Below are 16,953 nucleotides of genomic sequence, written 5' to 3' on the forward strand. Positions count from 1 at the left end.
ACATCTATATAATATCAGGGAATGCCACTAATCTCAAGGAATTGTATCTCTATAATTGCTCCAGCTTGGTGAAACTCCCTTTCTCTATTGGGACTTTCTCTCATCTCAAGAAATTTAAGATAAGTGGATGCTCAAATCTGGTCAAGCTTTCCTCTTCCATTGGGAATGCCACTGATCTCAAGGAACTGGATTTTAGTTTTTGTTCAAGTTTGGTGGAACTCCCTTCCTATATTGGAAATGCTACTAATCTCGAGTTATTGGATCTTAGAGGATCCGGTGATGCTGGATCACAGAGGCTACGGTCACTGGAAAACTCGGATGATGCAGTTAATCAGAGGACATGGAGAGGACGCCTGGACTGCAGTTGAAGATGGCTGGGAACCTCCGTTCAGCACAACAGAAGACAGTCTGAAAGTGAAGAAACCAAAAGCTAACTGGACTGATGCAGAAAAGAATTTATCCAAGTTCAATGCAAGGACTATGAATGCTATCTATTCATGCCTTGATGATGATGAATTCAATCTGGTTCAAGGAAGTGAGAATGCTAAACAGATGTGGGATATTCTGCAGAAAACCCATGAGGGCAACACTGGTGTAAAACGCACCAGGCTGGACCAGTTGGCTACAGACTTTGAAAATCTGAAGATGGATCCTTCAGAAACAATTGTTCAGTTCAGTTCTAAGCTGAGTGGGATTGCAAACGAAGCAAAATCATTAGGGAAAACGTACAAGGAGAAAAAGCTGGTGAAGAAGATGCTTCGTTGCCTACCACCGAAATACGCTGCACACAAAGCTGTCATGAGAGTTTCAGGAAACACAGATACCCTGAAATATGAAGATCTGGTTGGGATTCTAAAGTCTGAAGAGATGGAAGTTGCTGAAGATCAACGAAATCAGAACAAAGGAATAGCGGTCAAAGCTGATGAAGAAAAGGGTCCAGATCCGCTGCAAGAAATCAGAGACAATCTGTCTTTCATGGCCAGAAATTTTAGAAAAGCTTTGAAACAGATTGAAGAGGGTAAGGACAGAGACAGCAGGGACACAAGAGAGATCAGTCGCTGGAACAGAAGTGATGCTGAAAAGTCAGGCAGCAGGCCTATAAGGAGCGAATCATCAGGAAGGAAACGTGATCTGAAATGTCACGAGTGTGGAGGTATAGGACATACTCGACCTGAATGTCCTATGGCAAGACGCAAGGAGCTGAAGTGCTATGAGTGTAATGGATTTGGTCATGTAAAATCAGAATGTCCAAGTTCACAGAAAGGTAAAGAGAAATCTTTGTTGAGCTTCAGTGAGTCTGAATCAGATAGTGATGGTGAAGCTGAACCTATGCTGAATTTTGTGGCATTCAGTGCAAAAGATCAGAATAACTCCAGTGAGGATTCTGATTCAGATAATGATGATGGAAATCAGATCACCAGTGACGACTACAAGACTCTGTATGACAGCTGGATCTCTCTGAGCAATGACAAGCTGCAGCTCACTAAGGAAAACTTGATGCTGGTGGCACAAGTGAACATGCTGAAAGAAGAAGTAGAGGAAGAAAAAATTGGCGAGAAGCTACCTGTGTCAGAAAAGGAGTTTCTTGAGAAGAAAATGAAATGCTTACTTGAGAGCTATGAAAAGGAGAAAGAAAAAGCTTTAATGATGGAAAGAGAACTGAGTGAGAACCACAAGAAGATCAGAATGCTGAATAATGGTGGTAAAAATCTGGATCAGATTCTGTCATGGGAATAGTTGGTTCAAGTCATAGAGGATTGGGCTATCATTCATATGCTCCCAAAGCATCTCTGGATATGCCAAAGACAGTTCAGTTCGTGAGGAGTACAACCTATCATGATGAAGAAGCTCAAGTGGAAGAGAAACAACAGCCTAGGAAGGTGAATCAGAATGCTCCACAGAATACGACTGTACAATACAAGAAGACTGCACCAAGAAAGATTGTACCCAGAAAGAACTGGACCAGGTCAAACAGAGGTCGAAAAGTGTTTGAATGTTTCTATTGTGGAAAACCATGTGATATAAGAAGGTCTTGTTATAAGTTTCAAGACAAGATCAAGCAACTGTGGCAAGCACGGAAATGCTTTATTGAACCATCCAAGTTTGGTAAAGTCTGGGTTCGCAAGATAGACCTGTACAACAAAGATTCAAAGCATGATGAGAAACAGTACAACAAAGCAGTCTCTGAATCTGAAGAAATCAGTCTGACCTGTAACGTGACGATTGTACAACTGGATGAGTCTGATAAAGATGAGGAGTTCACTGCAAAGGTAGCTTACACATCTACAGATGGAACTACAAATAACCCTTGGTACTTTGACAGTGGCTGCTCAAGACACATGACAGGTGATTCAAGTGTTCTGTCAACCTTCACAGAAGAGGCCAGTGGAAAAGTTACATTTGGTGATGGTGGTAAAGGACGTATAAGAGGCAAAGGAAACATCGAATGTGATGATCAATCATCACTGATACATGTGTACTACGTTGAAGGCTTGAAAGAAAATTTGATTAGCGTAAGTCAGCTATGCGATGATGGTCTGAAAGTAATCTTCACAAGGACTGATTGTCAAGCTGTTGATGAAAATGGAAACACTGTACTGTGTGGGGTGCGCTCAGGCAATAACTGCTACATGTGAAAGGCATCAGATATCTGTTTGTCTGTGTCTGTTAATGATCTGGAGCTGTGGCACAAGAGACTTGGACACATGAACGTTCAGACCCTGATTAAGATTGTGAACGCTGGAGTGGTTCGAGGTGTACCAAAACTGGCTGACAAACTGGAGTCTGTATGCAGTGTATGTAACAAAGGAAAGCAGATCAAGGTCAATTATAAGAAGGTACCTGAAATTGAAACTAAAAAGGTACTTGAGCTGATTCATATAGATATTATGGGTCCAGTACAAATGGAAAGTATCAATGGGAAGAAGTACATCTTTGTGTTGGTAGATGATTTTTCAAGGTACACATGGGTTTAGTTCCTAAGAGAGAAGTCTGAAGCAGTGGAAAGCTTTAAGATTCTTGCCCTACAACTTCAGAATGAAAAGGGAAGGATCATTCAGATAAGAAGTGATCATGGAAGAGAATTCCAGAATGAGATCTTTGAACAGTTCTGTCAAACGCAAGGAATCAGACATCAGTATTCAGCACCCAGAACACCTCAGCAGAATGGAATTGTTGAACAGAAAAACAGAATACTGCAGAAAATGGCTCGTGCTATGATACATGGTAATAACATCTCTCAAGGTTTCTAGTCAGAAGCAGTTAGCACAGCATGCTACATTGTCAACAGGGTTTATGTGAAACCTGGCACAAAGACCACTTCATACGAGATATGGAAGGGAAAAAATCCGAATCTGAGCCATTTTCGTGTATTTGGATGTGTGTGTTATATTCTTAATGAAAATGAGCACCTCGGAAAATTCGACTCTAGAAGTGATGAGGGAATTTTCTTGGGATACTCTACAAACAGCTCAGCATACAGAGTGTATAGCAAGAGAACCAAGGTAATTGGTGATGCTGTCAATGTGGTCTTTGATGATAAAAATAGATTTTTGTTACCTCCTGTGCTAGACGAGTACATAGAAGAATCTGCAGCATACGAGTCTCCAGAAGCATCTGCAGCAGACGAGTCTGCAGAAGCACCTACATCAAACAAGTCTGCAGAACCACCTACAACAGACGAGTTTGCAGAAGCACCTGCAGCAGACGCACCTGAAACAGCTCTTGAAGAAAAAGTCACTGACAGAGAAGTATCATCTGAGGCACAGTCACCTGTTGTACCTTCTACGACAAAGAAACTAGTTGTTCATAAGTATCATTCAGCTGCTGATGTGATAGGAGATCTGAATGAAAGAACGAGCAGAGGTGTTCAGCTTAACTTCAAAGAAATGCTGCAGCACTCGTGTTTTGTGTGTTTAGTTGAACCCAAGAATATTGCTGCAGCTCTTGAAGATGAATTCTGGTATGGTACATGTACAGAGGAACTAAATCAGTTTTCCAGAAATGAAGTGTGGGATCTGGTACCTCGACCTACACAGATAAATGTTGTGGGCACAATGTGGATATTCAAGAACAAGATTGATGAAGATGGTCAGGATGTTGATCAGAAACTCTACAGAGCTATGATCGGAAGTCTGCTGTATCTGATAGCTAGCAGACCAGACATGTGTTATAGTTTTGGTCTGTGTGCCCGTTACCAAGCCTGTCTACGTGTATCCCATCTAAATGCAGTTAAACGTATTATCAAATACGTCAAAGGTACAGTTAAATATGGGTTGTCCTATACCAAGCATACTAATCATAATCTTGCAGGTTTCTGTGATGCAGACTGGTCAGGATGTCTTGATGGCAGACGAAGCACATCTGGAGGATGTTTCTTTCTGGGAAACAACCTGATCGCTTGGCATAGCAAGAAGCAGAACTGTGTCTCCATGTCGTCCGCTCAGGCTGAGTACATTGCTATGGGTAGCTGCTGTACTCACCTACTGTGGATGAAACAAATGCTTGCAGATTATGGTATGACTTTTGAAATTCTGTTGATACACTGTGATAATATAGGTGCTATTGATATTACAAAGAACCCTGTTCATCACACTCGCACTAAGCACATTAATATTAGGCACCATTTCATCAGAGAGCTAATTGAAGGGAAACTTGTTGAGATCCAGTATATTGATACTGAGAAACAATTGGCTGATATTTCTACTAAACCACTCGACTTGAGCACTTTCACATATTTGCAAAAGTCACTTGGTATTTGTGAAAACTGACCTGTTTTGTGTCACTAAGGGATTGTTAGAACAGGTTCACTGCACAGGAGTACAACAGTTTTTTTTTTTTAATCCCTTGGTTATTGTGGTACTGACTACAGCAAGAAAAACCTCCTATTGGCAACTTCCCTCAGAAAAAAAATTGCTCTACATACTTGGCTTCGACGATGTTCAACAGAGATGACTTTCTTGTCTGCTTTGCATATTAATCTTGGTCATTGAAAACAAGAGAAAAGAAAAAGAAAACAAAGAAATGAAAAGATGAAATGATTCTCTTTTGAGTAAAGAGGTAGGAAAATTTCCTATGACCTCATTATTTTACTTCGAAGGGATGATCACACAAAGATGGAAGCGAGGTTAGGAAAATTTCCTGTGATACCACTATTCGCCTACATTTTTTGAATGGAAAAAAAAAGGAGAAAGTTAAAAGGGGAGAAAGTTGTCTTGAGAATGTTTTCTGGTTTAGTATGCAGATGTGTAGACTAGTCTGAGTGAAGCAGTGTGTATGAAAGCTCCTCATCAGAGAAATAGCTACCTCACTGAGCTGGTGGGTTGAAACATGGTTTTACAGTTCGATGTGCTTGCTCCTGTGCATATCATGTTACTTCAGGAACTTTGTGTTCACAGGTATGACGTGATGCATTTACTGAGTGACTCAAAATGAATTGAATTTTAATATGATGTTTCGTGGAAAACAATTCTGGATCTCTGACATGGTCACTTCCTGCATCTGGTTGTTTAGTGGTTGCCTGTGATATTCCTGTGCTCAGCAGTGTCAGTCTGTACAGTACATAGTGCATGTTAAAACAAATTTCAAAGCAAGGGTGAATTGGTTATCTCACCGGTGAAAACCGGTTTATGTATCTTATTGGAATTTCGAGTTTTTGATGCAATTACAGGTCTGTTTGGTTGTGAAGGAGTTTTATGCCAATCTTGCTGAGTTGGAAATTTGTGTTGACGGTCTTACATTTGTATACTGGATTCCTGGCACAAATCGAACTACTCTGCGGCCTGATTGTCTTCTGGTGATAGGTATGGTGCTGTCCTCCCAGAGAGCTGTTCTGACTCTGCAAACTGATACATTATCTCGTTCTCCTGGAGTATTCAGGGTCTAGACTGTTGAAGCTCAGAATGCTGCACCTTCATTTCAGACATCAAGGACCTTGCTTCATGATGATCTTGTAGATCTCCTGGCTGTAGCTACCTGGATGAAACGTCGCTTGGACGGTAAGTGTTTTTTCTCCTTCATCTGATTTTCCTGCATAACTTGATGGCTTTTGGTTTTTACATGAATGTGCACTCAAGCAGGGGGAGAATATGGTAATTTTGATGGAGATCCTGCTGGGGATCCTAGTGATGAGGAGACTAGTGGCTGATTAGTTTAGATTAGGCCTAGTAATAAGGGGGAGCAAGTGTGTAGTGTGTCTTTGAATATGTTCTAGTGGCTGATATGTTTTGCACTACTGTTCTGTATTTGCTTCTGTTGGGTGTTGAAACTTGAATATGTTCCTTTTCAGTTTCTGTTTTGCTAATGAATGTTATTTCAGAATTCTTTTGAGTTTGAAATATACATTGGTGCTTCTTGGTGTGTATCTTGGCAAACTAACCCTGACAGGTAGCTCTGGAGCTTAAGGTGTCACATTCAGGTAAAAAGGGGGAGATTGAAGACATATGGATGTCGGGCTACAGGAAGATCCTATGGAGCACAAGAGAGAGCTGTATGCGGGAAACTGCGAGACATTAAATGAAGATGACGTGGTAAGCAGTGATTGGTGATTGGAAGTTTCCAGAACATGAATCTCAAGTTATTCGGTGTATTGAAGATACGATCAAATCAAGAAAAGAAGATTTGGTGTGATCTCAAGATTAGGAAAGTTGTTAATGACACTTGTGTCGTTAACCTATATATTCGCAGTCTAGACTTTAGGTTTAGGTGGGCGTTTAGAATATCTCTGTGAATCTCAAGTACTAGGCTAGAAGCTGTTAGGGATCTTGGTGAGTGAACAGAGTGTATGCATAGCTGTTGTTGTGTTGTGAGTTTGGATAGATTAAGAATTGGTCAGTGACGAGTTGTGTCAACGTCGTGTAAATCTGATTAAACATATCTTATAGATTGTTTAAGTGATTCTTAATAAAGGAAAAGAAGTTCTTTTCAATTGCCTCAACATCTATATAATATCAGGGAATGCCACTAATCTCAAGGAATTGTATCTCTATAATTGCTCCAGCTTGGTGAAACTCCCTTTCTCTATTGGGACTTTCTCTCATCTCAAGAAATTTAAGATAAGTGGATGCTCAAATCTGGTCAAGCTTTCCTCTTCCATTGGGAATGCCACTGATCTCAAGGAACTGGATTTTAGTTTTTGTTCAAGTTTGGTGGAACTCCCTTCCTATATTGGAAATGCTACTAATCTCGAGTTATTGGATCTTAGAGGATGCTCAAATCTGGTGCAACTACCTTCCTCTATTGGGAATGCCATAGTTACTCTAGATAGGTTGGATTTTAGTGGATGCTCAAGTTTGGTGGCAATCCCTTCCTCTATTGGAAAAGCCATTAATCTCAAGTATTTGGAATTTAGCGGATACTCAAGTCTTGTGGAACTCCCCGCCTCAATTGGAAACCTTCATAAATTGTCCTCCTTGACTTTGAATAGATGCTCAAAGTTGGAGGTTCTTCCCATCAACATCAACTTGCAATCTCTTGAGGCGCTTATTCTTACTGATTGCTCGTTGCTCAAAAGTTTTCCTGAGATTTCTACAAACATCAGCTATCTCGATCTCAGTGGAACTGCAATAGAAGAAGTGCCTTTATCAATCAGCTTGTGGTCGCGTCTTGAGACATTACATATGTCATACAGTGAAAACCTCAAGAATTTCCCGCATGCTCTTGACATAATCACAGACCTTCACTTGAGCGATACAAAAATACAAGAAGTTGCTCCATGGGTCAAGAGAATCTCTCGTCTTCGCCGACTTGTACTTAAGGGATGCAACAAGCTCTTATCACTCCCACAGCTTCCGGATTCCTTATCAGAACTAGACGCAGAAAATTGTGAATCTCTTGAAAGACTAGATTGCTCCTTTCTTGATCCACGTATTATTCTCAAATTCGCTAACTGCTTCAACTGAATAAAGAAGCGAGAAATGTAATCATCCAGACATCGACTTGCGAAGTTTCGGTCTTACCCGGTAGAGAAATGCCAACCTACTTCACTTATCGAGCTAATGGAGATTCTTTGAGAGTGAAGTTAAATGAGAGGCCTTTCCCTTCATCCTTGATATTTAAAGCTTGCATCTTGTTGGTTAATAATAATGACGTTGAAACTGGTGATGAGGACATTGTGTTTCTAGATTGTTGCATTGTGGACAAAAAGAGTAGCGTTGATGTTCCGTGCAGTCCAAGTAACCATATTCTACCTCCCCCTTTAACGGAGCATCTGTACATCTTTGAATTTGAAGCCGATGTGACTTCCAACGATCTTTTCTTTGAATTCAGCATCAGCAGTGTTAGATGGGTGATAAAAGAATGCGGGGTGCATAACGTTAATACCAAAAAGAGAATGCGGGTAACTCGAAATCTAAGTCCCTTCACGTTCAAGGACACGAAGAGAACATCAGATGTGTTGGTCAATGGAGGCAGTGAAGTCGAAGAAAAAGTAAATGGAGATGAAAGTGAGAGACAAAGAAGGGACAAAAACGAATGAAGTTTAATGATGAGATTTTATCCCATTTTTAAAAGAATGTGTACTCCATCTCCCTTAAGTCTCTCCCTGTCGATGGAACATCATATTATTTGATGATTATAAATGGACATATCATGTGAGATACAAAATTTCATAAGAGAAGAAGACACTCTGATGGATTGACCCAGTTTTCAACTAAAAGCATGAAACTAAATAACATCTCTGCCTTTTCAGATAATTATACAGGATGGTCTACGAGGGGAAGCAACGAACTTGGTTTCTCCTACAAAAGATTCCTCTGTTGATTGGATTGAAGAAGGTTCATTGGCTAAGCAAAACAGATAACCTTGTACATGGTACAAGGTAATTAAATCCTCACTATCCTAGTCCTACCATTGCTATTGACATCCACATCCTACTTTTACGCGCCTAGAGGTAACAAGCCGCTGGCTTCTGAACTTAAGAGTATGGGAGATATTGCCGTGGTGGAATCTGCATGTTAGCTTCTTCTTCTTATGTTTTCTACTTTTCTTTGTTTCAGTCCTTGTTCAAGGATAAAAACTGAGAAACGTTTTATAAACTTCAAGAAACTTAAAGAGATATAGACGTTAAGTAGATGGAGAAAAATACGATGTTGAACTGATTTGCCAATACATTACATAACATCTTCAAACACATTTTATAGTAAAATCCAGAGAACTAACCTTTGAAACAATAAAGCTCTGTTCATAACTAAACATTTTCAAGCTACGCTCTATTATAGTGTTTAAAACAAGTCTTTGTATCGGTATCATGTTCTGTTTTCGTGGTTGAAGCCAATAGGTAACTTCTTAGTACTCTTTGAAGATCGAATTTGGTGAAGATGTATCCAAAGTCTCTAAAACATTTAAAATTGTATTTGCATTACACAAAAGTATTACTCATGCTTTGTTTAAATTAATCCCTCTTTGTAATCAGAAACCGGTAATCAAAAATCGACATAGTTATAATACAACTGTGCAGTAGCAATGCATCACTTTTCATTTCGTACCAACGATAAAATCTTTATTAGGATACTAAGATTTAGAAACTGAAATCAATCAAGCAGAAGCAACAAGACCACCATGCTTTATAGCTTCTCAAGGATCTCATCTTTCACCGCACCGACAACACGATCAATAATTCCACCTTCTTTCATGAAAACCAAAGTAGGCATTGCCCCAACTTTGAACTCCTTAACAACAGCTTGCTATTCATCAACATCAGTCTTGAAGAAGACAACATTAGTGAACTTCTTAGCCATGTCTGCAAATATTGGCGCAATGAAACGACAAGGTAGACACCATGATGCTGTGAAGTCTATCACAATTTGTTTCAATCAAAAAAATTTGAACAAATCAGAACACAAACATCATTCACCACCAAGCTAAATAATCAAGACACATACCCTAATCCCTAAGTAAAGTAATCATATCAAATTGAAAATTCACTAGACAAGCCAAGAGAAAGTACTAGTTTCTATCACAAATCAGAATTCAAACATCATTAACCACTAAGCAAACTAATCAAGAAAACCCTAGACACTAATTAAAGCAATCAAATCAAATTCAGCGGTTCTGAGACTTTTTTCAATTGGATTAAGTCTGGTTTGTCAATTTGGATAAACAATTTCTCATTAAAATTCCATAAGGTTTTAGGGCTTTTGTGGTGAAAAACGGAATTCATATTGAATTTAATTTGATGTGAATTTTGGTGAGTTTGTATTGATAATGTGATGTGATAATATTAATTGGGTAAGATTTTGTTGGATTTTTTTTCTTTTATGATAATAATTAAAGACTCATTTTCTGTATCTACACTATAAATTGGGAATCACTAGATATTAAATAACCTTATAAAGAGTAAAATATTACATAAGATGCCATTGGTTTTAAAGGTTTTTAAATAAATTTATTAAAGGTAAAATAGTAATCACAAAATTATATATTTAAATAAAAATAAAAAATATTAAAATTCTTTTAAGTAATTATTAGTTTCCAAAAAATCAAACTCATTTTCTCTCTCTTATTAATTATGAACAAAAATTTGAATTTAATTTCTAAAAAATTGTTAAGCAATAAGAATTGAAAAAATAAGATTTGATATCCAACTAAGATTCTATCTAAACCAATCATAATAGACTATTCTATATCAAAAATAAAAAAGAAAAATAATATCATTTTAATTCAAAATTAAAAACACTATCGTTTAAAAAGTTTTATCAATGGAGGATTTAAAGATTGAATTTAAAATTTCGTAAGAAATTAAATACAAATATTTAAGCTTCAGTTTTGTTATAATAATTTCACAAATTTTTAAATATAAAACAAAATTTTATTTCACAAATTTAAAAACAATATCAGATATTAACAAATATTTATATTTACTATGAAATAAACTCAAATAATAATAAATTTAAAGTAATTATCATTATGACCTTCGTTCATCCGGAAATTCTTTAAATAAATCCATAATATATTGCACGCAGTTTTCGAAATAATGTGAACTAATTATATATTTTGCATTCAAAACAAATTATGCATCAATAGCATATCCCTTTTATAGATGTATCTCAAAATTTTATTTTTAGTCCATTAAATCGAATTTATTATGATTAAACAATGAAAAGAAAAATATGCATAATTTAGCTAAGAAAAGAAACATCAATAAATTTGTTAAAATATATTTGTAAATTTAACAGCATACATATTAATCCGTAAAACTCACCATATATATTGTATGGTATTTAAAGGTAAGCAACCAAGAATTTGGAACATGATTTTAATGGAATGAAATGGAAATAGGAATTAGGAGACGAGATGGGAGGGGAACATAAAGTAAAAATCAAACTAAATACCCAATGGGTATGAGTTCGGGTTATGAGCACTATATAAAATAAATTTGTTTACACACATAACCATGTACGTACATTTTCAAGTACACATATTCTATTTATGACGGATACGAGACCGTAATATTTTTATTTCACATATGTGACAGGTTATGAGACGAAGAATTTATGATAGATACAAGATGGGATATGTTTTTCATTCCAAAATAGTTACGCTTAGCTAATATACATGAAATAACCTAAAGTAAAACTGAATCCAAATCCTATTTAACATCTGTACTTATAAATGTTTTGATTAGTTTAGAAAATAAAAAATTAACATCACTTAACTTTTGCAACTAAATTAGTCCGGATTTTAAACTATAATTATGCACTAACGCAACTGAATTTCGTTCATTACTCCAACTTTATAATATCTATACTATTACGAAGTTCACTAACACAACAAAATATTTATATTTTTAAAATCTATTTAACAACTTCTATAAAAATATCTCTTCACGTACGTGTGGATCCAGATCTAATACACTAAAATATTTATCATAAAAACAACAAAATAGTCTATATTGAATTAAAATTCGTTAGAAATTCTTTTAAAATATGAAATTCCGCACGTACGTACGGGTGAGGATCTAGTTTTCCTTTTAAAGAGGCATTACCAATTTCATGGATCATTTTCAGTTAAAAATAAGATGAACAAATTAGTGGAATGAGTTGAAATGAATATTGTATTGTTCTTCTCTAATTTGTTCATCTTTATTTTAGTACATATAAAATTGCCTTAGTTAAACCTTCAAGTAGGGTAAAATCCACATAACTTTTTTTTCTTATATAATGTAATGATGAATTTTTGTTCTACGTATGGAAAAGTAATATTTTGCTACATAGCTTTTTCGCCATGCATTGGGTAAAACCTTAATTGTATCGTTCCACTTGAATGACTTTTAAGCCCTTTTATATGGTGGGTGATTAGTCCACAATATCTCTGTACTAGAAAATTGACATTATCCAAATTCATGAGATCAATGAAAGCCATATAATCGGATTGCTTCGTGAACAAGCAGCACACAAGAAATCATTAAGAAAACTTTTCTGATCTTTTGGCATCACTATTAAACCGGTTATGTACCGTCGTTATCTAATATCTGGTTTTTAGTAACCGTTTGAAAATATGAAACTCACTTTGATTGATCTCAATGTTTTACTTCATTGATTTCTTGATTATATAGTCTTATGAAAACTTTGCTTTACTCTCAAAATCCTCTGCTACAGTTACACTGAAAGATTAAGCTACATTGTAGTTGTCGCAAATGCGCCTTACTCCTAATAATACAGTTCTAGTTCTTAGCATTTCTAAATACCTTTATCATATCGATCAGTTCTATCAAAACTGCTGCAAGCATAGATGAGCCAGCGCCATTGACAAATGGCTTCACTGTAGTCCATACATCAATTGGATTCACAGTCTTCACTGGAGTTACTGGAGCTAGTGGAGCTACTGGGGTTACTTGGGCTATCGCATTCTTGGGGTTACCTTCTCATCTGCCATCTTTTTTTTTTTTTCATACAAACTTAAAGGTAAGCTAGAAAAAAAGATCTACGAAGAAAGAGAAATGCAGAGAGAGGAAATGAAGCAGCTTGTGGGGTTTTATATATTAACAACATAACTAACTAAACCCACCAAACCCTTAAATTTTATTTTTCTTGCCAAAAATGTATTATGTGTATTTGTGTAATAGATTTATAGACTATATAATCATATTTTAAACTAAAGTTTGTGCTTGTACAATTTGTCAGAAGCCAAAAAAAAATAATGTTTAAACTCTTTTGGGTCATATGTTTGAAATTAATTAGGAGTAAAGTAGGCCAAATGGTTTGGAAAATCCAATTTGACTCTTTTGGGTCATCATGTTCTTTTGTGTATCCAAATAATGCATTAATCAGTAATTTGATGTTCGTTTAGCACGAATTTAGCGGATCAGCTAGATGATGTATCTAGTCTAGATGTATTTCTGAAACTCATATGAAAACTTCATATTTTTCATCGAATATTCAAATGCGCTTTGAGGACTCACGACCATGTTCCTTTGCTCATTCTTATGGTTCTTTTGGATGAAACTGCAAATTGATGTTCATTTTTGTGCAGAAATGAGCAATATCTAAATGGATCATTTAAATGAGTTTTCAAAATTTAGGCAAAATTTTTAAACTCATCTCGATAAACCAAATTGGATCATTTGGATGGAGATAGTTCAGTCAAAAATTGAAATATGTTGTAGTTTTCTTGATCAATACAAAATGCGATTACAAACTTTAAATAGAGAGATTAGTTACAAACAAATCAATCCCTTCGGTTAAGATATTTTTCAGAGGTCAGATACTCTTTGAATCTCCTCTGGTTTTCCCTTGTCGAATCAATACGCTTATCTATTAATCTTACACACGAAGGTATAAGTAAACGGAATTACCACTAAACAATACCATTTTAAGCCAAAAATTGAAATTCGTCTAACCATGGCATCATACATACTATGAAGCGATATTGATTCGACAAGAGATTCAAAGAGTATCTAACCTCTGAAAATATCTCAACCGAAGGGATTGATTTATCCGTCACTGCCATTAGTGATTGGAATGGGATTTGGCTAAGGTACATACTACATAACATGTGGGCTTGATCCACCCACTGAAATGGTAAGTTTTTTTTTTATCTTCAATGTCTTGGAACATAAAAGAAACTGCATATGATAATGTTTAAACTTGGTTGATTTTCTTATTCTTTCAAGTCAAGTATGTTGAATATTTTGAGCCTTTTTATAAAACAAAGTACAAAGGCAAGAAGAATAAAGTTTCGTGGAATTATTCTTTGGGAAATTGTCTCATTTTAGAAATTTTGATGATAAACCAATTGAGTTAGTCATTTCCACCGAACAAGTATATATTTGTTTTAGTTTGTTTTCAAGTCACTTATTGATATCTATACATTGATTGCATGATGTATATTATTAATTTTGGCTTTTGCTTTTCAACACAGATAGATTAAGCCATTAAGGTACATTGATATCTTCAAGTAGTTAAAGCTATAGAGTAATGCTGAAAGTAGATTTTTGCACTAGAGTTGTACTTTGAATGTAATGAGCTTATTAGCGACCAGTGTCGACCCGTATATTTTGGTACCCTAGGCAATGCTTAAAAAACATGTCTTTTTATATATTATAAAAACTATAAATAATAGTAATCACATTAAATCTTTATAACGTTTCTAAATTCTGAAAACTGTTCAAAATCCTACAATTTTTTTTAAAAATCAGAATTTTATTATTAGAAATAATAGTTAGTTTGTATTTAAAAGGCCCCACAAAATTTTTTATATATATAAAAATACTTCAGAAATTTTTAATTAAAAAGGCCTTCAAATTTTTGAGGCTCGAATCGATGGTTTCAGTTGCTTGCCCTCTGGGCCGGGTCTGTCAGCGACCGGTTCAAAGTAGATTTTTCTAATAAAAATAAGTTTGACAAACACAATTATGACAACCAGTTTAAGACTTGTTTAACCTACATAAGCAAAAGGGGTGTTGCAGTTTCAAACTAGATCTCAAGGTTTGTTTGGTCCTCTCTTTTGAGCAGCCATGAAAGCGACTTTTCTCTCTTAAACAGCATAGTTTCATACATCATGAGTTTACACACATTACACATACATATAGTACATTTCCTCTACTCACCATACCCACTCTCTTAAAACTCTTAACTAGGACATGTTTCTTAGTTTTATTTGATGTTTTGATTTAATTTTAATTGCTTTTAGTCTAAGAACTCTCTTTAAGAGCCACCGTTGGAGGTGGTCTTAGACTCTAAACTTAGTCACTATTTGACCTTACTTCTAGACTTTATACTTAGGGATCCAAGCAACCTTACACAACCTTACTTTAGCCACTAACAATCCCAACAACTCTAACTACTCTAGCTAAGTACTTAGCTAGAATAAGACACATAAGCAACTTCTACGAATGGCCACGACAAAATCCAACAAGACATTTCTGTTGGGCCAAATTATGTTTGTGTTTTATATGTTCAACGAAATATCTTGACGATACCAAAATGATTTTCAAAAATTAAAGAACTCTCATAAGATCAATTAGTCAATTCACATAATAATACAAATATCAAATGTTAACGGGTCAGCTTCATCTTCTTGTTTGCTCTGTTTCAATTCTTGTTCAATGATAAAAACAGAGAAACGATTTATAAACTTCAAGAAACGTAAGGATGTGAAGTATATGGAGAAAGATGAGATGTTGAAACTAATTTTCAATACATTACATAACATCTTCACACACATTTATAGAAGAAATCAGAGAACTACTCTCCGATGGGCAAACTGTAGGGAAGCTGCGGTAATTGTTGCAAACCGACACAAAGATGGTGACAATATTGTGTGTGCATTACACAAAAGTATTACTTGTGCAAAATTAATCCTTATTTGTAATCAAAAACCGATAATCGAAAATCGACATAGTTATAATACAAATGTGCAGTAGCAAAGCATCACTTTTATTCAAAGCAAAGATAAAAACTTTATTAGGGTACTAAAATTTAGAAACTGAAATCAATCAAGCAGAAGCTACAAGACCACCATGCTTCATCAGCTTCTCATGGATCTCATCTTTCGCAGCACCGACAACACGATCAACGATGTTGCCTTCTTTCATGAAAACAAAAGTAGGCATTGCCTCAACTTTGAATTCCTTAGCAACATCTTGCAATTCATCAACATCGATCTTGAAGAAGAAAACATTAGTGAACTTCTTAGCCATGTCTGCAAATACGGGGGCAATGAAACGGCAAGGTGGACACCATGATGCTGTGAAGTCTATCACAATCTGTTTCAATCAAAAATTTCAGAACAAATCAGTACACAAACATCATTCACCACCAAGCTAAATAATCAAGACATACCCTAATCCCTAAGTAAAGTAATCAAATCAAATTGAAAAATCACTAGACAAGTCAAGAGAAAGTACTAGTTTCTATCACAAGAGAAACTAATCAAGAAAACACTAAACCCTAAGTAAAGCAATCAAATCAAATTAAACAAAGCCCTAAACAGGACAAGAGAAAGCACCAGTTCCTATCAATTTCAGACCAAACAATGATTTAAGACAAGAACAGGATCAAAACCAAGCTTTTTTTTAACATCATTCACCATTAAGCTAACTAATCATGAAAACCTAATCCCAAAATAACGTAATCAAGAAAACCTAATCCCTAAAAACCCTAGACAGAGGACAAGAGAAAAAATACAAGTTTCTATCAAATTCAGACCAAACAAAGATTTAAGACAAGAACAGGATCAAAAGCAAGCTTTATTGAACACATCCACGTTTAAGCTAACAAATAAAGAAAACCGTAAACCCTAAATAACGTAATCAAATCAAACTGAAAAAAACCCTAAACAAGAGAAGAAGAAAAAAGTACCAGTTTCTTGGATTCGTTGGCTTCTTTAACCTTCTCGTTCCAAACTTCGACGGTGTGGCAAGCGATCACTTCTCCTTCTCCGGCCATTGTTTTTTTTTCTTCTAAGCTTTTAAGATTTTTGCTTGGTTGAATGAATGAAGAATTATTATGGTTGGGA

General features: G+C 35.8%; 2 protein-coding genes across 2 annotated transcripts; one reads left to right on the top strand and one right to left on the bottom strand.

The window, feature by feature from the left end:
- The first annotated feature begins 58 nt into the window (after window positions 1-58).
- Window positions 59-10,039, top strand: LOC110224686. The gene is made up of 2 exons (XM_021011254.1): window positions 59-5,801; window positions 5,878-10,039. Exon 1 carries the CDS (start codon window positions 166-168, stop codon window positions 1,735-1,737), a length of 1,572 nt encoding a protein of 523 aa, XP_020866913.1. The 5' UTR covers window positions 59-165; the 3' UTR covers window positions 1,738-5,801; window positions 5,878-10,039.
- Window positions 10,040-15,735: 5,696 nt separating this feature from the next.
- On the bottom strand, window positions 15,736-16,944 carry LOC9327375 (thioredoxin H5). The gene is made up of 2 exons (XM_002893961.2): window positions 16,797-16,944; window positions 15,736-16,201 (listed from the first exon to the last, which is right to left on the bottom strand). The coding sequence occupies exons 1-2, from the start codon at window positions 16,881-16,883 to the stop codon at window positions 15,932-15,934; spliced, it is 357 nt and encodes a 118-aa protein (XP_002894007.1). The 5' UTR covers window positions 16,884-16,944; the 3' UTR covers window positions 15,736-15,931.
- Window positions 16,945-16,953: the final 9 nt, after the last annotated feature.

This window comes from Arabidopsis lyrata (genome assembly GCF_000004255.2).
Source record: "Arabidopsis lyrata subsp. lyrata unplaced genomic scaffold ARALYscaffold_1, whole genome shotgun sequence".
In the NCBI taxonomy this organism is placed as follows: domain Eukaryota; kingdom Viridiplantae; phylum Streptophyta; class Magnoliopsida; order Brassicales; family Brassicaceae; genus Arabidopsis; species Arabidopsis lyrata.